General features: G+C 37.0%; 1 protein-coding gene across 1 annotated transcript in view; it reads left to right on the top strand.

The window, feature by feature from the left end:
- The first annotated feature begins 562 nt into the window (after window positions 1-562).
- Window positions 563-24,491, top strand: part of LOC139743291 (vesicle-fusing ATPase-like) — a 47,150-nt gene continuing 23,221 nt past the window's right edge. The window contains exons 1-4 of the mRNA XM_071653785.1: window positions 563-610; window positions 2,145-2,233; window positions 3,981-4,080; window positions 17,106-17,145. Coding sequence (XP_071509886.1) covers window positions 599-610; window positions 2,145-2,233; window positions 3,981-4,080; window positions 17,106-17,145 — 241 coding nt within the window. The 5' untranslated portion in view covers window positions 563-598. The remainder of the gene's footprint in view (window positions 611-2,144; window positions 2,234-3,980; window positions 4,081-17,105; window positions 17,146-24,491) is intronic.

The raw sequence follows: 24,491 nt of genomic DNA, 5'->3' as shown, positions 1-24,491 counted from the left end.
AACGTGGACTTGAGAGTTCATACTAGTGCTTGATAGTCCAATGTAGGAACTAGGATTTGCAGTTCACTCTTGGAAAAACAAACAAACAAACAAACCTAATAAACAGTCTGTTTCAAAAGTGTTGCCTATGTTTACAACACTCATGGCCGAATATCCAATTGTGTCCGTTTGAAGTTTGCTCACTTTGTTACTTGTAGACATTGCACAAATATTTATGCCTTTCCACCCACATTTTCCACAGTAAGATACCTCATAAAGGCATACTGTCTACATGTAAGTATCAAATTCCTGTAATGTGCAGCATTCAGGTGAGAGAGAAGAGTTACTCACCCTAGCTTAATATTCGCATCAATGGAGACGTACAAGTGTAGCCTACTGTACATAAGTTTGATGGAATACCATTTTGGAAATTACTGTATGAGATGATGAGAATTGCTTTCAAATTGCAATATTGCATGATCCAGACCCCTTCCAACTGTCGTGTGGTAAATGTTGTGTTCATTTCTACTTAGTAGGCGTAGAATTCTACAGTTTTCAGATGTGTTTCTACTCTGTTTATATTTTCAGGTTCAGGCACGGATCGTGCAGTTGATTAGTCATGTCTACGAGGGTAAGTTACACTGTACCTTACCAAACTTTACACTAAGTCTGAATGTATATGATGTGCATGTAGTTTGCTTCGACTGTCAATAATAGCTTTGTTCATGTTTTGTTTTGTTTTGTTTTGTTTTTTGGCTTTTTTTTGTGGGGTGTTTGTGGGGGGTTAGGCTGGGGAAGATGAGGTTTGTTGTTGTTGTTGTTGGGTTTTTTTTTGTGTGTGTGAACAAGTTTCAAGCCAAACTAACAATATGAGAAGTTAGGTGTTAAATTAATAGAATGGAGATTCAGCTCAGTGTAATAGTAAAATTGTGCCTCTCTACTGAGTACTGTGTGTTGACTGCTTCTGCATATGAATTCCATTTCTGGATCTGGATGTGTAGAGTGCATGACCGTTGTGGTATACAGCATTTTTCTTTCCCCCCACACACAAAAAGACTCAAGCTCTGAAGAGAAAGTGCCAGTGCCAATTTGTTTTTGTTTTTTGAAGCAGCATATCGTCGCTGGGGTGACAAGACCTTGTATCTGCAATTTTGGTGAAAATGACTTTCTTTTGATTAATGGTCAAAAAATCAGTTAAGTGATGTCCTGTTCAAATCCTAAGTGTCTTAACCCAAAAATGAAGCCACCACAGCATTTCCAAGGAAAGGCTATCCCATTCGCTGTAGTGCTTTGGCCGCCATGTTTTTTGGCTCCCCTGAACACTTGACTTTTTTAGATACGAGGTCTTGTCACCTCAGTGACGATACACTTGCTCCTCATCAACAGCCAAGTCTTTTTTTTTCTTTTTTTTTTAAAATCTGTCTGTTTTACTTGAATTTGTTACTCTGCATTGGTTTTGTCTTTCAGTGGTTTTTTGTTTGTTTGTTTTTTTGTGTTTGTTTTGATGAGCTCAGAGATTGCATCTACGCTTGCAATGAATATTTTAGATATTTAGGCAATTTTGAGATCATCTGGTGATTTTGTAGAGTGCATGGAGCGATTGCATTTAGCATGTACATCAAATGGATGGAATTAATTCATTTCAGTGTCACTTTTGTATGAATATTGTAAGGTCATCCTGTACTGGTGCAATTCATTGACTGGCAAGTATGGAGATCTAATAGGCAATAGATTCAATGTATGACATACATGAGACGTCAATTATGTGGCTCTTATAACGCACGCATCATTTTGGCACATAAAAGTAGCTTTTTATGGCTCAGCCATTCTGTATGCATTCAGGCAAATCAGTGCATCTCAAGTAGCCTCCATAAATTTGACACCAGTATGGACACAACAGCCAGGCAAATGGATCTGTATGCTTATGATATATTTATATACTTGCATATCTGTGGCATTGCTTTAATCTGCTTTATGATGACTTTATATCAAAATTGTGTAAAATTTGCTTTGATAGCATTCATACAGGCATAGATATACATTGCAGTACTTGATTTTAACAAGATATCACATTTGAAGATGAAAAATTTGTGGTCATTTTGATCCCCTCACGATGGAATCTTTCTATTCTCTCTCTCTTTTCCATCTTTTAATGAACATGTTAGGAGATGAAGGCTGTCCGCTGCCCAACGGACAAGCTGTCCCTTACCAACAGGGCTGTGCTCTCGGACAAAGACCCCTTCTCCAGATCTGAGTAAGTACATGATGCTCGATTTTTTTTTTTTTTTCTGGTGGATGGATGAAGATAAAAGAGAGAGAGAGAGAGAGAGAGAGAGAGAGATGAAAACATAGTAGGTCAAATCCAGAAACAACACAAAGCAGACCATTTCCCCCCCCCCAAAAAAAAAAGAAAAAAAGAAAAAAATATGAAGATAGTGATAGTTGATGAAGTGTGACATGATGATGAACGTATTATGGCAGTTATTTCATTGTCAAACTATTAATGGTAGTAAATGCGTTTTGTTGGAAGTGTTTTCCATCAGTACTGCAGTGTTTCTGTCCATATTGTATAATTCCTGTCCCACAGGGCATGGAACTGAGGGTGAAAATTAAGTTGTGTTGGATGTCCAAGTTGTCTCTCAGTCAACCTTTTCCTTATGAGATACTTAAAGATCTTCCTGGACTTTTTAAGGGGATTTTTGTACCAGGTTCGTATAGGAAGTGACATAGTTGCCCCATGCAAGTGAACATGAGTCCTCTATAGATTCCCAGAGTATTATGAAAAGTGTTGACTTCCCAGTTTTGCTTTAATAACAAACTCTGAAATTTTTCAGACAGTCACAGGATTTATTTGCAATTCACTTTGTGTATCAAATGTACATATGAAAATCAAAAAGTTTTTGGGCATTGTAGGCTCCCTCTCAGGGAGTAAATGTATCGTTACCATCCATTTTACATTCAATGATTTTGTATCGATGCTACTGGTGTTGATTAGAACTAATTATCTTTATTTTGAATATATGCATACATTGGCAAGTATTGAGTGCCAAATGAACATGAACTAAATGAGATAATGGGGATGTAAACTTCCATAATCAACCTGTTGAGGGTTAGTTCTGGGTGTACTCAGACAGGTGTCTGTGGGAATTGGTGCTGGAGCAAAATTAACTCTTTCTCGATGGGTTAAACTTGCTAATTGAAGTCAATAGGGAAATTCTGTTCAAAGGTTACAGAGCATCTATGGAATTTTAATAGATTTGGGCCGAGGTTATGGTACATGTACACTGAGGAATTCACTACATTGATACCTTGGCTAAGATTATGAACTTGTCACTAGTCATAATTTAAGGTCAAAGTCTGACCTTGTCAATGCCAATTTTAGAAACATTATATAGCACAGTTTTACCAGCTCATGTGTACATGTAGATTCTTCTATAAATGGGAAATTCTTTCTGTCTCTCAGCTGTCAATCTTTATTGGCCAAGGATCAAAGGTTGTCAATATTTTCTAGCATCACAAAATAGGAAGAAATGTATTGTATGTGATGGAATTAATTTTTTTTGTTGAAAAAAAGCCCCCCAAAACACCTTATGTATAATGTAGAAAGGCCTGTCAAGTCCAAATAAGGTGCCTGACCTGAAGGGTTATCTATGAGGAAGTATACAGTGTGCTTTAATATCTGACTTAATAATACACATTTGTAGGTGTATACTGTAAAAGTGGATATTTTTGCGCGACTAATTTTTCGCGCTCGGGTGGGTAAGAAGAGTTTCGCGTGTTTTTAATTCCGCGGAATCACGACATCACGCACAGGAACAAATGGCAAACAAAAATATTCGTGTGCTTTTATTTTCGCGCTAGTTTCTGGTTGCGCGAAATGCGCGAAAATTTCAACACCGCGAAAATTTCCACTTTTACAGTACGTAATGAACCAAAGTTTTTATTGTTCTTATATAAATGTTTTGTTTTGTTTTGTATTGTTTTGTTTTATACACAAACAGGTTCATTGAAGTGTACACAGGTCCTGGACAGAGTTTTGTGTTCACAACATGCTCTTTTAGTGACATCAAACCTGGTGAAATAGGATTCAGCCTGCCACAGGTAAGATAACTATGCCAGTTTTGGAAATTGTGTTAGCTGTGAATGCCAATTAAACTGTTTGTTTGAATTTGTGTGACAGATTGTGCTGATTTTTGATGACTCCCAAATGTTGGGTTGTCAATATTCAACATACTTGCAGAATGCAGGAAAGTTACGTACTGGAAATGTTGTTTTCATACAGTGTATTTTACTTTATGTGTGACAGCCCATTACCTCATACCATAGGTCATGCAATGCTTCCATGCAAAGTATGGTCCTGTATTTAAAGGATACAACAAACAAAACCAGCAGTGCTTAATTGTCGTACCATAAGGATGAATGTTTTAAAATTCATATTCCTCACTGCAGCATGCATTAGATTTTTATATGTCAGAAGTTTCTCATGTTTTGAAGATGTTTGCGTTCATAAGAAGTGCATAAAGACACAAAGATCTCTGAATACACAAGGAGTACATACAGTTGTAAAGACATGTAGATCATGGAATTCAAAAGGAGTACATAAAGACATGAAGGCTTGTGAATGTTGATATTGATTGTGGGAAAAAAAGTATGTTGTGGCTGTAATTGTTATGTATAAGGGTCTGGGAATACAAAATCATTATTTTGCTTTTTTTGTGTGTGTGGATGAAATATGCAAATTTTTAATGGTAATCTCATTAAGGTAGCATGTCTTTATTCACAGTGTCCAGGTACATTCCTTCAAAATTTACCATCTTCCATAGACGACTTGCTCAAAATCTATACTGTCACACTGTCTAATAGCAGCAAGCCCCAACCCAGAGTAGTAGGGGTTCAGCCCAAATGCTTTTATTGAGAGCACAGACATTGCAAAACTAGATGAGAAAGCTGAACAAGAAAGGGAGAGAGAGAAAATAGGGAGATTTAGAGAGGAAGAGATGAAAGCAAAAAAGGAAGAAAGAAAGAAGAAATATCAGTCTATCAAGATCGTGTATGTTGGAAATCTTGGATGGCGTATAGTTCATAAATTGCCAACGGCCAGTGAAAATTACCACACAGCGAAAAGCTCTCATGTCGATTTTGTTTTTGCCAGGGTGTAATCAGTGTTTAGAGACATGTGGTACCTAGGAGAGTCTGCATTTTAATGACTTGGTTTGTAGCCAGTGATATTTAAAAAATCTGTGTTGTTCTGCCTATTGAGTGCCCCTCCCTTATTTTTTTTTCCCACAATGCAGTTTATGTAGTTTTGTCTACTATTTGAAATCAGTGATTATTGGCACATTTTTCATCCTAAGAAGCCTCTAGAGGTGGCTTCTCTGTGTGCACTGAAACAAAATGATGGATATACATCTAGCACAGAATGGCCATCTTGAAGCATACATGTAAATCATAGTCCCATGAAACTATAGATGTGGAAATGTACAATGTACAGCATGTTATGATTCTTATGTATAACAAAACTTTGCAAGCGATAGTTGAAGGCCACATCATACAAGTTGTACATTTAATTATGCATTGATAGAACTAGAAATCTGAGCAAAGCGATTACACACTTGCATCGCTGATGGGTGCAGCAAGTAAAGTATGCATGACTATCAAAAATAGCTTGTGTAGAAATTATTTAAAGACAAAGAAGAGCTCCATGCAACAGTATCAAAGTGCATTGTAAAGCTGTACGTCTTGTACTTCAAATCTACTATGTTAATAGTATAAATTCATCCCCTTCAAAGTACATAACACATCAATTCATGACTACAGGATACACATTGTACCATGCTAATCTTACCAGATTTTGAAGCAAACCTTCTTGAAGAAGTAGAATTTATGATTTCATCTATTATGAGGTTTGCAGATGTACAGATAGTTATTCTAAAAACCAGTGTTTAGCTGTAGATCTGTTTGAATCCTTTCGTCTTTATTGTCATGTTATAATTGTCAGTCCTTCATCTGTATGAAACTATTTAATTGTGTACATTTAAATGTCTGACTGTAATTTGTATTTTTCTTTGTTGGAAGTGATACGGATGAAGTGAAATGAAATAAAATTTGCTACCAATTACCACTATTTTTCATTGTGGTAGTAAAGGTACAAAGTAGCAGTAGTTAGTAAGATTGATACCAGTAGTTTGTACATTGTCGCAGTAGAACTTGAAGTAATGATGATAATGGTTGTTATAATATTAGTAGTGGAAGTAATTTATGATAATAATGTAAAAAATTCAAGATTACTGTATATGACTTTTTGACTGCACCATCACCATAATTACTCTCATTGTCGCAAAGATTTGTCACTACAGAAACAACATTTATATTATTGTCCCCGCCGAACGAGTTCGAGCGGGGACTATGAAACGGGCTCCGTACGTGTGTGTGTCCGTCCGTCCGTCCGTCCGTGTGTCCGTCCGTGTGTTCGTGTGTGCGTCCGTGTGTGATCAAAATCTTCAATTTGCTACTTCTCTGTCATTTATGAGCCAATTTTGATTCTGTTTGCTTTATATGATAGCACTACATGGGAGCTTTGAAACTTCTACACAGAATTTCAGTCGTGACCTTTGACCTTGACCTTTGACCTATATTGTACATTTTGCTACAAAATGCTACTCCTTCGCCATTTCTAACCCGATTTCGATTCCGTTTGCTTTATGTGATGGCACTAGGTGAGGGCTTCAAAACTTCTACACAGAATTTTGACCTTTGACTTCTTTGACCTTTGACCTTGATTTTTGACCTGTATTGTACATTTTGCTACAAAATGCTACTCCTTCGCCATTTCTAACCTGATTTCGATTCCGTTTGCTTTATGTGATGGCACTAGGTGAGGGCTTCAACACTTCTACACAGAATTTTGACCTTTGACTTCTTTGACCTTTGACCTTGATTTTTTGACCTATATTGTACATTTTGCTACAAAATGCTACTCCTTCGCCATTTCTAACCCGATTTCGATTCCGTTTGCTTTATGTGATGGCACTAGGTGAGGGCTTCAAAACTTATACACATAATTTTGACCTTTGACTTCTTTGACCTTTGACCTTGATTTTTGACCTGTATTGTACATTTTGCTACAAAATGCTACTCCTTCGCCATTTCTAACCCGATTTCGATTCCGTTTGCTTTATGTGATGGCACTAGGTGAGGGCTTCAAAACTTGTACACAGAATTTTGACCTTTGACTTCTTTGACCTTTGACCTTGATTTTTTGACCTATATTGTACATTTTGCTACAAAATGCTACTCCTTCGCCATTTCTAACCCGATTTCGATTCCGTTTGCTTTATGTGATGGCACTAGGTGAGGGCTTCAAAACTTCTACACAGAATTTTGACCTTTGACTTCTTTGACCTTTGACCTTGATTTTTTACCTATATTGTACATTGGCTACAAAATGCTACTCCTTCGCCATTTCTTACCCGATTTCGATTCCGTTTGCTTTATGTGATGGCACTAGGTGAGGGCTTCAAAACTTCTACACAGAATGTTGACCTTTGACTTCTCTGACCTTTGACCTTGATCTTTTGACCTATATCGTACATTTTGATACTAAATGCTACTTCCGGCGGGGACATATTTTACGCACCGCGTAATTTCTACTTTTCCTTGTATTGGATGGCTATGAATTACCAGGGAATATTGCACAAGTTAGGGCCAATATTGCGCGAATTGAAGATGAGTGCAATTTATTGACTCTAACGAGTGCAATGTTCCCTGGTATTCCATGAATGAAGACCATCCAATATAATTATTAGCATCTATGCAATCAAGTACAGCATTAGCAACCATGAACTGCACAAAATTACCCAACTTCTACTCGTCTTTGAAGTTGACTCGACAGTCCCATCCCAGCGCTGAAAAGGGGAAGCCCCTAAAACTGCGTATGAAACAAACAACTAGCAAGATGTTTGCGCGCTTGTGAAAAATGTAACAAAATGACGCGCACTAGTAGCAAGCGTTTGCGCATTCAGCAAGCGCTCACGCAATAAACGAGACAGAATTGAATATGGTGTGATCTTGAACGGCAAGTTAGAGGTCGCACTTAACTTTTTTTTTTAACTAGCCAGGCGGACTACTTAGAATCAATTTTGACACTGAAGTAATATTTTGGCTAGCCAGATGGACTAGTTACTTCAGAATTTTATGATTTTTAGCTAGTCCGACATGATTTTGGGTGGCCAATGGCCAGCGGACCATCGCCAATTTCGAACCCTGAAGTAACAACGGTAGCCTATGGGGAAATCAATGCGTTGGTCTATGCGATTCGTTCAATATGCTCTGATATTGAACGGTAAAAATTGAGCGGACTACAATACGCGTTTTTAATGCGCCGCTAAAACGTCCTATATAGATGATAATAGAAGTTTCAGTGAGAATTCTTTGTTCACTGTGACTGATAGGGATATCAAAGGAGATTTGTGTCTTTAAATGGGTATGTGTGGCGTATAATTATGGTCATTTGCAACTTCAGGGTATTTTTACACACATTTGACAAAGGGTCTGCATAATGCAGACTATTCCCAATCTATCTGAACAACTGAGACAAACAGGTTGAAGGCAAGCACACTAGATTTTGACATGAATATCATGTCAGAAGAAAAAAAAAAGTCTGTTGTGTACTAAGCTCTCTACATTTCATGCAGAGATGGAATCTGCTGTTTGTCGATGTGTCTTCCCTTATTCTCTTTCTTTGCTCAATATTCTTTTTTTCCCCCTTTCTCTCTCAACCTTTCTACTGGAACGGTTTCCTAGTCTCATGTTTCTCGATACATTAGCTGAAATCTGCTGTTTGTTGACTTGTGCATTCCCGTATCATTCTTTTTTCCTTGTTCCATATTCTCTCTTTTTTCCTCTTTTCCTTTCTGACTCGGCCCTTCTCTCTCTCTCTCTTTCCACTGTATTATCTTTCTCTCACTGTTTCTCATCCCCTTTATAATACCCTTTCCTTTTTCTGTTCAGTAACCTTTTTTTTCTCTTTCCCTTCTGACTTGGTCATCTTTTTATTTCTCTCTCTCTGTCTTCCCTGTCTCTCCCCATCTCTTTTTATCTTTCTATCTTTCTGTCACTGTTTATTGTCTATCCTTATACTCTCTCATACTTACATCTTATTCTCTATTCCTTTCTGATACAGTCCTTCTCTCTTTCTCTCCCCTCTCTCTCCATCTTTTTTCCCACCTTTCTATACCCCCCCCCCCCCTGTATATAGTTACATGGCTTTGTAGTAATTTTCATCAAGCGAAGTCAGCGCTTCCTGAGATGGAGTAGCTCATGCGTTGCACGGGTCTGCTTGCGTGGATGAAATTATAATTTGACTGACTTCATCCAGCTTGGCATTTCTAGCCCTTTGAGCACCAAATCCCTGTGGGCAAGCCTAATAACATAATCAGCATGCAAACCATGATATCACCCACCATAATAAACTATCAGATATATTTTTCTGTCTCAGCAACTGCAATTGAAACCTTAAAATGTTTTTGGTTTGGTGCTGTATTGCAACTGATTAGAATTTCATGAATTTGAATTGGTGCTGTATATTTTCATTGCAATTTATATAATACATTGTTAGAGTTTTATTACTGTTCTCATTTCACTCAAAATAGTGTTCTTGTTGTTGTTGTTGTTGTTTTTTTTTTTTTGGGGGGGGGGGCAGGGATGATTTTGATATTAATGATAAGATGGTCATCTTTGTAGTCACAAGTCCCAGTCACTCGATGGGCTATAAATTTACATTTGCGCTGATTCTGGATGGGGTGTCTATGACAGGAGGAGGAATGTAATGGTTATCATAGCAATAACTTATCATGGAAGTGTAGCAGACATGCTGAATATCATTGAGTGCATGTACGTTGCAATAAATACTTGTAGGCCATGATGTCAAGATGTGACTACTTTACTCCCGCTGTAGCTGAATTACCAAGTGATCAACAGAGAAAATTATTCTGCAAAAGGTAAAAAGTATAACATACCATTGTGGTGAAATTGATTTACATCTGACAAACTGTTCCTTTGAAGTGACTGTGAAGAGTATATGACATGATTTTAGTGCTGCATAGTTTATTCCTCCATCTTAGAATAGTTTGTGGGCAAGTCCAAGATAAGGTCCCCTCAGAAGGCAAAATTTCATCTTTGCTCAATATTGACATGTTTGGTATCATTTTGAAGCTTATGAGTTGAAGTTTTGATTTCCGTGGAGGAAAAAATGATATTATGTAAATTTATGCAAATTTCAAGGGCTTCATTTGCATATATGTGAAACACAGCGTTACGTATGGGACATTTATAGAAATTCATATTAATTCAAAGGAAAGCAAATACTATTTGATTAATATGTGGACATAAGAAGTTCATCACATAGTTTAACTTGGTATGAAAATTTAGGGATTATGCAAATGATTATGCAAATTAGCTCGTGTCCTATCATGAGGTGTCCCATACGTAACAAAATGAGGTCATTTTTTTAGGTTTTTTCTGAAATTGCTAAGGTTATTTTAATGCCCTTTTGGAAAGTTCTAATTTATTGTTTAGAGATATTAAATACCAGAGAAAAAAGAAAAAAAAGTAAAAGAAATATTTTTTATTAGGCATTGAAATAATGTTACGTATGGGACAAATGCGTTACGTATGGGACATCCTCATACATATTGCATGTGAATGCATGTAGCTAGCTGGGAAGGTCTCTCAGTACACAAATGGTCAATCATCCTGAAGAAAGCATCCCAACATTGTAGCTACTTTTTGAGTTATAGACACTTGAAACAATACATGAACTTGACTGAACAATTTTCAGAAAGGGGGAGGGGAAAATGGCAAAATACACAATGAAAAATCAGCATTAAAGGGATGGTATAGTTTTTTTTTTGTAGAAATGGGGATTTAGTTTTCAACATTTAAAGAGATGATTGGAAACCAATTATATGAATTACTTAACAACATAAAATCCTAAGACTAGAGGAATTCAAAGTTTATGTGATGGAGATCCAATTTGAAATGGTTGTGATATATATAGAAAAAAAATAAAAAGTAAAATTATTTTTTCTATTGCAAGTGATACACAAATTGTCCTTATTCAGTTTTCAGTACATTAGTAGCCACAACAAAATTCATGGGTATACATACTGAGGTGTGACTCAAATCAATGACCTGACTGCTAGACAGACATCATGTGTATCTACTCGATCACTGGGGTTCCACGCACCAGGTATTGCTTATTTATTAAACTTAATATTTCTTGTGTAAAGTTGTTTTTTATTGAAACTAAATGGCAAACTTCCCTTCATCAATGGAAGCAAACACTTTAAACTATTCAAATTTTTAGTAGTAACTATCCTGATAAAAATAGGGCATACATACTCAGGTTGGTCATAAAAAATATAGAATATGATTGAATTTGATTATGATGGTAAATATTTAGGGGATGTTGTTCCCATGACAATCTGGATCAGTATTTGAGTAATTTCAACTGATTCCACCTCAATAATTATGGAAAAATTTGTTTATGGGTATTTTGCAAAATTATTTTGCAAAATACCCATAAACATGCTTCTCCACACACTAAACGAATGGGGGACAAAGGGCATGCATACCCAGGTTGGTCAAAAAAAATATAAAAATATGATTGAATATGATTATGGTGGTGAATATTTGGGGAATATTGTTTCCTTGACAATCTGGATCAGTATTTGAGTAGTTTCAACTGATTCTACTTCAATAATTATGCAAAATACCCATAAACATGGTTCTTCACACACTAAATGAATGGGGGACAAACTGTCCCATACGTAACGGTCCCATACGTAACACGTCATGTCTGTCTTTAATTAGAACCTGTAATTAGACCTTTTTGCCTAATGACATGAAACTTACCTGTGATAATCTTGAGTGTTGTGACTTTCATCACAGTGAGTTACAAGTTGTAGAATGATATACTTTCAGAGAGTTTTGAGGTTGAAAAAAATGTTCAAAAAAACACAATTTTTCTGGTCCCATACGTAACGGCACATATTTTCTCTTCTAGAATATAATTGTCAAGGTCATTTTTCTCAATTTTTTACATGATTATACTTCTCCTAGATATCAATCACCATGATGAAGTTCAATATGATCAAAGGCCATTAACACTATTTTTCAGGTCATATTGGGACTGGGGTTCTCTTTTTTTTCTTTCATTTCATTAGTAACTCCACATGACACCTGCATCCACAAGTTAGCATTCCAATTTTGATCCTCCCTGTTCTATTGATTTCCAAATTATAGGAATTGTCATCATCAGTCATTCAAAATGAACATCAAAATTGTGATTGTGTCTGTTTACAAACAGTTGTGGTGAATACCAAGTGCATATGATACATGGCTAGTATAATGAATCCACATACATGTAGAGAGACTCAGCTGGTCAAGTGGTTGACTGTTATTAAAATAAGCTACGAGGTATTATTGCATCTCTGTAGACTACCAGCTGTTATCTCAATATCAAGGATGAGTTGTTGTTGTTGTTGTGTTTTGGTTTTTGTTTTTGTTTTTTTTGCTAGAAGTTAATTATGTAGACATGTTCTTCTTCGCGTCACACACACTGCATGCATCCAGCTTTACAATCTGGCCGTGTGATTTTATATGTGGAAGGGAGTGGACATTTCTAATGGGCGATCACAAAATGTTTCAGAATTACATTTGATTCTGCTATTTCTCAATAAACCCATGATTCTTTAAAAGAAACAAACTTATTTCATGGATGTAAAGTTGCTTTGTAGAAGTGATACTTAAACAAGAGAAATCCTCTAAAAGCTGAGCACTGCTCTACTGCACGCTTGTAGTGGGAAGCGAGAATTAATTGACATGCATATCATGTACAGTATGTAGCACATGATGATGTACACACTGTGCCAAACAATGATAGATTTCTTTAAAGCATGCTGTAGTCCTAAAGTAAAGCTGAATAATACTTTTTTTTGTGGGGGGGGGGGGGATGGGAGGTATTTTGTTTTAATTCTCCATTGTTGCATGCAGGGCCCAAGGTACCAATTTTAGAGATGCACCTGCCTTTTTATCGGCTTGGCAGAAAAATAGACTCACTTTCTTAATCTTTCTTCCCACTGCCTGCTTCTTATGCCTTCGTATTTACAATTTCGCTTTTGTTCCTTCTTATCTCCACCTACTTTACCCTTCTCCCTTCTTTAAAATAGTATCATCTCATACTTGATTTCAGTAGGTCTTTGATAACATTGTTATTTTTAGATGTCCTGCTCAATGTAGAGCTACTTTTATGCATTGAATCACATTTTGTGTTTGGCAATGAAGACAGAAATTGTGGCCTAACTTTGTAATTGCCATCATCATTAGAGATTACCATTCTAAATTATGCATGGCATTTACACACCATATACAATTGTATGCTTTACTTACTAGCTCCCTACAAAGACATGTGTACACACAAATGAATGAAAACTGTTATACAGTGATCGAATAATAAACTGACTAACATTGTTTGGAGGGTCCATGATTTCTGAGAATTAAAAGTTTTGTCCTGACCTTTAACCCCAGAAACACTGTGCACAAACTTGACAGTATCACAGGCCTGCAGATTCAAATGCACGTGTAATGTTTTACGATCACCTAAAGTAAGTCTTGTATTAAAATATGTGTCTTTAAAAAAACAAAACACTCAAAAAATGGAATGGTACTTTTGCTGATAATGACACTTTGTTTGGCCGCAACGTATTTGATGCAGAGTATACAATGTACCACTGGATGAAAAAGAGCGAACAAACTTTCTGATTAAAGTCATAGTCTTGATTTTGCAATGTGACAACTTCTTTGCATAATTGCAATTTCATTCTCCCACATTTCTCATACTGTAAGAGCAGGTTTTTGAAATTCGCTGAAATTTTGCTGCTGAAAATTGTGTTTAGAAAACGGTACGTTCTATTGTATGCCCTTCAATGACTTCATACAGAGTCTTCGTTGAATTTGTATGTGAGGCAGTCATGTGCTGATCTTAAAGGCATAATTTACCATTTGCAGATGAAACAAAAACCCAGCATTAGTGCTTTGAAGTACAACATGTACTCTAAAATGAGAGTTAGAGATAGAAACAACCACTGTAAAAAAAAATCCCTATTTGAATCGATGTTAAGTCTTGTTAACTACACAAAATGTGAACAATAGTTATAATAAAAATGTTTCCAGACTATTAACCATCTACAGTTACGGTTTAATGAGAAAAACACTGATATCTCCTTATATTTTAGGCTTTATTTCGAAAATTTTATATGGTAGGATGTTTTGTGATACAACAGACCTACACGTATGCATTAAATGTGATATCTTGAACATTTTTTAAATCACTGCTCCCAAAGGTAAACAGGACCTTTAATTAGTCAAGTGTGCTTAATCTGGCGAAGATGTGAAGATAGTAGTGTAGGAACAGGATAATACCTACAGCCTACACTATTTGATGTCAGTATTACAGCACTGTATAGCATAATTTGAGTGGGACTGATAAGGGTGTGTGACAAAGAGATCATGTTGATTTTTTGCTTGTGTAGAGAGCAGTATCTCCTTACTGTAAATACTGGCATGATTTTTTGTGTAGTGATGTGACTGACTTATAAGATCTATTTTTGAACTTCCTGTTCAATGAATTTAATACTATAAGGTTGATGGGCATATCTGTTGTACACAACCATAGAGCTGTATATTGCTTCTTTGTATAATAGTCTTGTTCCAATTCCCAGAAAGCTAATGGAATGAATGTTTCTCCAAACTAGGTTGTACAACCGTAGCTGTGAGCATACAATATGCAACTGCTATGCCCTGAGGTGAATTTTCTCAAGATTTTGAGTACATTTAATCGTAGCATTTCTTCCAAATCTCATAGAGATTTTTAATGTCTTTTTTTTTTATATCCAATCAATGTATGTAGTCTGGAAGGTATGAGTCAATGACATGACAATGGTATTCTAGATTTAAAAAAAAAAGAGTATCAGTCTTGAAATCAAGCTAGATTGCCTGGAGCCCTGGGGAGGCACCATGTCTCGATTGCAACCAGATTGATCAATATCTCCCCCAACAGTAAATGTAAACAGAGGCCACCCTTTTATTCTCGCATCCTACACTAAGTAATGGAATTTTGACTTCTAGCCTTCCTTTCTGGTTGTGCAGCAGTATTCCATGTACTCTACTGTAATACTACACCCCATGTGTACATGCATATTCTGGTGTTGTAAAAAGGTCAGGATTCTGACAAAATGTTACTTGTTTGTAGTGAACTTATATATTGTCGGTTTACGGCATGAAAATGCACAGCTTGTTTTGTTTTTCTTTGTTGACAAACATAATAAAAAACCTTTAATAGTACTTTTGACTTTGTGTGTATTTTACAAATTCCACTCGGTCTTTTACAAGAAAAAAAAATCAGCTAAAACCTAAGAAATTGATTGTAATTGGACTCTAAGCCAGAGCCTAGATGTACAGCTGTATGTGTACAGGTACATTGTACAGCTGCATTAAAAAAAAGACTTGAATTCTGTTTTAGTATCGTGTGCGATTTCAGATGAAACTCTGCATGCGTCAGAACCCATGACCTATATGTTCAGTAATCAGATGAAAAATAGCAATGAGTGACCACTCATTCCTATCTTTAAAAATACAACATTTTGTCATATAAATTTTACCATGTGTTGAACTGTGAAGGTATCATTGTGACTTCTCAACCAATACTGAAATACCTGTATACAATATTTCAACATTTTTTTTTTAAAGTTTACAATAGATTGATTGACAAAGAAAATTGTAAGCATGATGATAATCATTGTTTTCAAGTGTGTGTTATACATTTGTAATTTATACGTGAACAAAATAATACAGATCAAAGCTAGAATTATAAATATCAAGAATGTGCCTTGATAATGTATTGAATTCCGATATGACAGACCAAGGTTTGTTTTAAAGACTTTAAATGCTCTTTGTTGTTCTTTTTTTTTCTCTGCAAACATCATATTGTTTACCATTTTATTTCACTTTTGAATATTGCAAGAGGTCAGCCTATGATGACATATGTGACACTGGTAACCATGGTTACAGTGGATGACACATTTAGATCATTGTGCACTTTATACTGTACAGGTGTATATAGTATACCATTAAAGGTGCATAGTCCCGGTAGTGTAGAGGGCGCTGTTGATGATACCGCCGATCACCGTTAGCATTGATATGAAGATTACCGAAGTTGAGCTGTCATCAAGAGTAAAGTGTGTAGGTGTTGCTAAGTAACGTTGCCTTCGTTGTCTTCTCTCTGCATCGCGCAGTCTGTAGTAATGCCAGGGTGCGTGCATATGTGCTTGTTATTATGACATCACAAAAGAAGTTTGCTAGAGCTGTCATCCCCCTCAGCCGAATCATGAGCCGAACTGTGATCGGACCACGGACTACAGTGAATCGGACTTCTTCGGACTCGGGGAAGTGGGCCAAAGCGTAAGCGCTAAAGAGGAGTCGATAGCGTAGGTCTCTATAGGAAACTTGCACTGTGTGCCCGCGTACACATTTGACTAAAATACCAGGACCATGCACCTTTAAATATATTGCGAGCATGATATGTTTTGATTAGGGACTTGGAAGATAATTTCGTAACATCCGCTTTGTTCAGTTCAAGAAACACGGTGATGAAATGAATAGAATAACAGCTGTATGTAGGTAGCAATCAAATTGGATATTTGGAGAAGTGTATTCGATTTTCGAAACGAAGGTTTCTTTGTATTTTTGTACATGATCTATTTTCAAGAAACAAAGTTAGCAATTTCCACTTTTGAATCAGATACACATTGTATGATATGATGTGTCGTATTTGTTTGTGTGTATTGGCATGCTTTTCATTTGTCAAAATACTGATGAGAATTCATGAAACCACAAAACCACCACAAAACATGGCTTGTAAATGGTATTTCTATATTTTACTTTTGAACGGTATTTGCAATGGATATTGAGCAACGTCATATGATTATCTAAATATCTATATATGTGTGTGTGTGTGTGTATATATATATAATATACCATTCTGTTTTGTTTTGTTTTTTCTTTTTCAGAGGAAGTGGGCAAGACTCTCAATCGACCAAATAGTTCGTGGTAAGTCCTGTTTATCACTCCATGTAATTGTTAGAGCAGAATATCCCCTTTTCCAAAGCATGTTTCTGGGGTACTGTGATTTAGGAAAAAAAAATGTCACCCATGTATTATGGATTTCAATGTGTCAATTCTGCCTATTTCTTTATTCATCTATTTGTTTCCTCTTCATTCCACATTTCATTCATCAAAACAGCTTTTATTCTGTATGATGGCAGCATCCAGCCACACCCATCTAATTGATAATCATTCACAGAGCACAAGACTCGTAGATATGGCATTCATTTTTGTTGAGCCCACCGGAGGTGCGGGGAGACTAAAAGGGATCGCCTGCGGCGTCTGTCCCTCTGTCATCCGTCCGTCATCCGTCCGTAATGCTACAGAAACTTGAATAACTCTTTACTGAGGACTTTAATTTCAATCAAACATGGAAGGAAGAGTGGTTATACAAATTTACACAATTACCAAACATAAAGGGCACCTCAAGGTCAAAGGTCACGGGCAGGGGTCGATGAACTTTATGGCCCAATGTTAAGTTTTTAAGGCGCGTTTCGATTATGGCTTATAACTTTTGATGTATATGTCTGTTTGTGACCAAACTTGAATGGTAGATATCCCTTGGGGAGTTGAAGGTGACCACAAGGTCAAAGGTCACAGACAGGGGTCAACAAACTTTTAGGGCCCAATGTTAAGTTTTTACAGCCTGTCTTGATTATGACTCATAACTTTTGATCCATATGTCTGTTTGTGACCAAACTTGGATGGTAGATGTCCCTTAGGGAGTTCAAGGTCACCACAAGGTCAAAGGTCACAGACAGGGGTCAAACTTTTAGTGCCTAATGTTTAGTTTTTACGGCGCATTTCAATTATGGCTCATAACTTTTGATGTATATCTCTGTTTGTGAAAAATCTTGGATGGTAGATGTCCCTTGGGGAGGTGAAGGTCATCACAAGGTCAAAGGTCACAGACAGGGGTCAACAAACTTTTAAGGCCCAATGTTAAGTTTTTACGGCGCGTTTCGATTAAATGGCTCACAACTTTTGATCCATATGTCCGTTTGTGACCAAACTTGGCTGGTAAATGTCCCTTGGGGAGTTGAAGGTCACCACAAGGTCAAAGGTCAAAGGTGGGGTCAATGAACTTCCAGAATTTAGAAAATGAATTTCTTTTACGTGAGTGGGCGAGACACATTTTGGCACTTGCCTTGTTGCATTCTAAAGAATATACATGTAAAGTAATAAAGTGTTCATATTAATGTCTTGAAAGGAATGCTGTCAATTCGTAACACAAAGTTCCATACACTATGTTCTTAAAGTTTTCAACTCAAAGAGAACATTCAAACTTTCATTCAAAACCATGGCAAAGTGACCAAACATTAAACCATACAATCACATAATTCAGATATTTAAAATCAGATGCTTGCTGTCTACAGGCCCTATCCAAACACAAAATTTTACCCATATAAACTGTCACCAGTGGTCATCAAAATACCCGGAATCATTTCCACTGTATGATGGGATTACTTGCTTTCCAATGTTCTATTAATTCGTTGAGGATGGGCTGATTTTATTATGACACGCATTTCCCACAGTTGCCCAAGTATACTCAGGACTCGTCCTCAACGGGTTAAACTGTATACATGTACTCATATGATGCATCACGCATTACCCCGGGGTACCATGTTGTTTAGCACCACCTAACGTCCACTCGAGGACAGCCGCAGAGAAATGCATGCAAGTGTGTGTGCGTGTACATAGTCATTCCCATGCCACTGCATGTTACACTATGCATGCATGGTATGCTGTGCTAGCAATAGCGTGTGCTTCAGTACCAAAAAAAAAAAAAAAAAAAAAAAAAAAAATCACACCAAAATAATTTCCCACTTATTGACAACCCAGGGTACAACCATAAAAATAATAATAATAATTCAACAGAATGGCTGATTTTTATTTGGTACCCCAGGGTACCATTTATGTCATCATATCTACACCTGTCAATATTCCTGGTACATGTACTGTATTGACTTGTTTGGTACATGTATCTCAACACCTGCATCACAGCAAAACATATGAACATACAGAACCAAAATTTAGAGTACATTGTATTAATTCAAGAAGGGATGGCAAGAGTGTGTAGGTATGATACTTTTTTTTCTCTCTCTTCTCTGACATGAGAATTTGAATGCCTCCCGGATATTGGAAAGATCTTAACGGCCTTTGGGATGCATGTAACACAAATACATTGTACATTGTATCCCACAGTCTCTCACTGATTGCTATGGGGCACATGCCTGATTTGATGTGTATGAATGTTGGCAGTCCTCTTTAACGCAGGCCAGCTGAGCGCACATGACCAAGAGCATGTGAGGTGTACTGTACATGTAGGAAATACTAATGTTGGACAGATCCTATATTGTAGGATCCTCGGTGCACTGCTTGTGATGATCAATATTGCCCTGGTACATGTAATACCGGTACTTGTGATTTATGTACACTGCGCACCATGTATGATGTATTGTGTGTGTATTTTGCATGTGTTTGCGCATATATGTGTGTACAATGTATGTGTATTTGTGTATGTTTGAGTAGATACCGTAGACTGGCATGCATTACAAAGAAGGGGTGTGTACTCGAGTACACTGTACATTAATATGTTTATCAAGTACTGTGGCAAATACATTGTCCTCTATATACCTGAACCTACAGTATTATATGCAGACTTGCAGGCTGTGATAATTTGCCATATGAAGAACAATGCACACTAATTGTATGTAGCTGAGTCACAATATTTTCCTAGTTTTTGTACATTTAGCATACCTTGCTCATAGGTGTATCAAATCTGTAAATGCAAAGGTGTCTGTTAATAGGAAGACAAGCAGAATGTAAACAATGTTGAAATGCATCGCAAGATTGCCTCCCAAGTAGTCGGCTGGGAACCAGAAGGGCTTTATCGCAATTTTGGGGGGTATTTATTGGTATCATGTTGTAGAGCTCAATCTCCTCTACAATTGGTGTCAATTTTAGATTATTTTCATTTTAAGAAAAATGTTGAAAATTCAAACCACAAGGGCACTATTTTACTCTATATTTGGAACAATACTTGTGAATCTACCCTTGTGTTTTTAATTAGAATTCTTTATTTCATGAAAATTAATTATTTTGTTTTTATTTACACTCAAACCTTAGACTGCTATCTAGTGCCCATCTGGTTCTTGGCTGATGAAATATGACCTGATATTGAGAAGAGGGTTACAATTTAGTTGTGCCAGTAGTGCAGGGCACCAAATAGATTTAAAATGGGCGTGATGCATACTACCAGAACATAGGTGTATACCATTTATCGACCACCAGAAAAAACAGGTTTCTATCCATTCTCTCTGGACTGCTGAATTACTCACGGATGTCATTACAAATTTCTCAAGACTATTGTCTATATTAAAATGGGAGACATAAATTATAGGGATATTTGCCATGATAAGTCCGGTGTTTAGTGCAAGATTGATGCAATGTTACAATGGAAGGGGAGCCATTTTGACACAACTCTATACAGTCTGTAACAAACTTGTCAAATTGTCCTATACATTTGATATTGAAGATTTAAGTTTATTGCAAGCTTCTACCCAGCTGTCTATTAGTACGTATGTAAATTAAGATTGCTACACATTGCATTTTGCAAGAGATTTGACTTCAAGTGATTGATGAGTGATATTAAGCCATTGAGGACGAGTCCCAAGTATACTCGGGCAAATATCTATGAGAAATGCGTGTTGTAGCAAAATCATCTTGTTCTCAACAGGTTAAGGTAAAGACGTACACGGTAGGCCTGCATGTACGTTGTCAAAGAGCAACTGAAGGCTCTAACAAGAGGTTTTTTTTTTTTTTTTTTTTTTTTTTTTTTTTGAGAGGGGTATAAATTTACCCCTTGAATATGGTTCATAAACAGAACAAATTATTGTTTATGAAAAAGATGAGCTCCAAAGCACAGAATGTGGTGCCTTGGGCTCAGTGGAATTCAAGCCTGTGTGTTGTCATGTGGATTCAGTATAACATTTAAGATTTTTTTTTTTTTCAGTTTACAATTTGTTCTTGCAAGAGGTGTTGGTCACATGTTTTCAATTGAAAAGCAACAGGGACTCAGCACCATTACAGAGTTGGTGGATATTTGGTTTGATATAAATGCCCGCTGGCCTCTGAAATGACAATTTATGTCGGCGAATGCCCTTTCACGACACAGTCCATGGGTTTGATTGGGAGACTGACCTCTCTATTGCAGTGCCCAGGGCTCTCAAATGTCGTGAGTACGCACAGGATGAGAGCAGAGAGAAAGAAAGACAGGGAGAAGAATGAGATTAGAGAACCAAGTGCTAGTTGGGGCTGTGTTCACACATGTGCTGAATCAATCATCTGCCACCCATGAAGGGGAATTAATTTTAATACATTCAAAGGGCATTTTTAAGAATCAGTATGCCAGTCAGCTTTCATTTTTTGCTCACTTAAAAGAGCAGTTAATGCTAGGATCCAAGATCTATTGGACAGGTGACCTAGATATATCCCACATGAGCCTTAGATGAAGTGTTAGATGCCCAGGGCAAGCAGGCAGATGGGGAGTATGGTACACTGTATTTTTCCTTCACAAAAGTGTCCAGAAGGCTGTGTTCACATCTAAACTCTTTGTCCATGTGAGAGTTGCCAACATTTCTGAAGCAGAGTAACCAACATGTATTGTATGTTATATGTAGGGCTGGTATTTTGATATCTACAATATACTGTACATTGTATGCCATATTATTTTTATAGCAAGTCAAAATTTTCACAACTATCGGAATTTTGCGACAATTTCACAAAAGTGGTTAAATTCGCGATCATGGAGTAGGGTTTATGAATGTACTGTTACATGTGCACGTCTCTTTTATGTCGGTATCAGAATTACCTGTATAATATTGAGATTACGATTCTCTTGTGTCTTGTTCAATTCCCAAATGTACGATATGTAGTAGCACCCTACTCATGTAATTTGCAAAAATGAAGACCTCATGAAATAAGTATAATGATATAGCGTTACAGTAATTGTATAGTAGGGCTCAGAGAGGGATAAGAAGAGAGTGGATTGAAATCCTGTATTATAGGATCTGTTCACATCTAAAGTAGATCATACAAACCTGCTGTAAAGGTTACCCAGTCACATGCACTGTGACTGTTCTCTCATTTCCATTGAAATATGTCATGGCAAAACTTGTAACAGTTGAAGTGGTCTTTAGTACAGTGTACATTACAATATATGTTTGTTTGTTTTTTACTACAAAACACAAATTTACCTACACAATGTACACAGTTGGACTGTATTGCATAGATTGCCAAATATTGGGAAAGAGTAAATTATTTAATAGATTCTGTGTTCAGTGGTACACCAGTACTTTGTTCTAATATGAGAGACAATACTTCATTCCATGATGCAGAATTCTAGAATCAATTTGGTGACTAATGATTTCTCCATGGAAAAATCAAATTGAAACAACTCTCACATCCTCTCTCTCTCTCTCTCTCTCTCTCTCTGTGTCTCCTTCCCTCTCTTTCTCAAACATACACACATGCACACACACGAACATTCTTTTTGTCTGCTTGTTGAATTTATATCACTCACACTTCGTCACAGAAGACAAAAAAAAAAAATTAAATGTACAGTTGTACGCATTTTCAAATTACATATGTATATGACCCAAAGGTCGCAAATCCGAAGATGGTTGGAAGTCAAAGCTGTCAAACATTGTAGTTTTCCTGAAAGTTATCAGCTCTTCGGATTCATCGTGATGTCATCTTCATAAATATGTTAATGATGTTGAAATATCCACTGTATACCGGAGTGCTGTACATATCGCATCTCAGCTTTAATCTGTCCAAAATATAGGAATAACAGGACAGAGGGACGACCTTCCTTTATAGCTGCAGAGAGGTACATGCGATAATAACCTCGCTGTTGTCAGTGTCGATGCATTTTAATTTGCGCCCAGCTCACCAACGAGAAAACCCCCCTTTATACTGCCTTCTTAGAGGCATGGCAGGGGGTAGGGTAAATTGTGCATAATTGGGTTTAGGGGGCATATATTAGTGTGGCGCGAAGTCAAATTAGTGCGAGCACCAGCTCACCCTAGCCTGAACCTGGCAGGCATTTGGGAGGCAATTGATGACTTTCAGAAGCAATCAAGAAATATTTTGAAGAAGCATCTTGTGGTGTAAATTCGTATTGATGCCAGAAGACATTCAATCACTGAATTATCGTATCCAGGCATTTTTGATGAAATTATTATGAAGGAAAAGAAGTGGGAAATTACTTGCAGGGGATCATTATCATAATGCTGAGTGGGGAAATACTCAGGACTGCATCTGCAAGGACTGTGCTCAGAATTTTCCATTTATGATTTGATGAGGATCTTGCTCACATATATTGCCTAAATCCTGTCAGTGCAATTTGTATGCATTCATATTGCTCAAATTAATGCGTACTTGATATCTGTCACGTCTATATTTTTGACACAGGGCTATCAGCTGATGTCATTATATTCTGACAAATTTTCATGAAGCAAAAAATTACTTCCCCATTTACAATACTGTGAAATATGTCACTAATTTTATCAAATTCCATCAAAATGTTTGGATGGTCCGTGCAATTTGTCTGCAGAAAATGAGTGGGTTGTTTTGGTTTGTCAGTGAGTAACAATCAATATGATGTGGTACATGTATGTCTGTTGAACTTGATTTTGAAAAAGAATAAAAACAGGAGTGATGCCCACCTTCAAGGCATCTATCTTGGTATGCATGGTATGCGTGCATCTACCTTAAACAATCATATTAGGCGCGATCAGACTTGCAAAAGATCGAGGAGTTTAAGACGGTGATCTTCAAGATCTCAGTGTTTTGCCGGTGTAACCGCAAACTTCCCACGAAACTTTCCACAAAACTTCCCACTCCAACTAGGGTTCCCTCAGCCCCGCCAAACATCTCAATCTTTTGCCAATGTGACTGCCAGAAATGGAAACTTCTTGATCTATGTCACATGACCAGTCCACCACCTGTTTGCGGGCAGTGCCTCTGAAGCGCACAGCTATTGTGTTTTACAGGTGCTCATTGTTACATCACAGTCACTAGCCATCGGATGGCACAATCTTTCTTCTTCCTTGTGCACGAATGACCCAAACTTCTTGATCCAAAGATTATGAAGTTTGGCTGCCAGTGTGATCAGAGGACAAAAGATCGTGAAGACTACGCAATCGTAAACTTCTCTATCTTTTGCCAGTCTGACTGCGCCTATTTTGTTGTTGCAGTGTTGTGCATGCATGTACAGTATGAAGTTG

The sequence above is a fragment of the Diadema antillarum genome, unplaced genomic scaffold, assembly GCF_040938485.1.
Source record: "Diadema antillarum isolate AM-2024a unplaced genomic scaffold, OU_Dant_1.0 seq00001066_RagTag, whole genome shotgun sequence".
Lineage (NCBI taxonomy): Eukaryota > Metazoa > Echinodermata > Echinoidea > Diadematoida > Diadematidae > Diadema > Diadema antillarum.
Note: the sequence above shows the minus strand (reverse complement) of the source record. Positions and strands in the feature narration are given on the sequence as shown.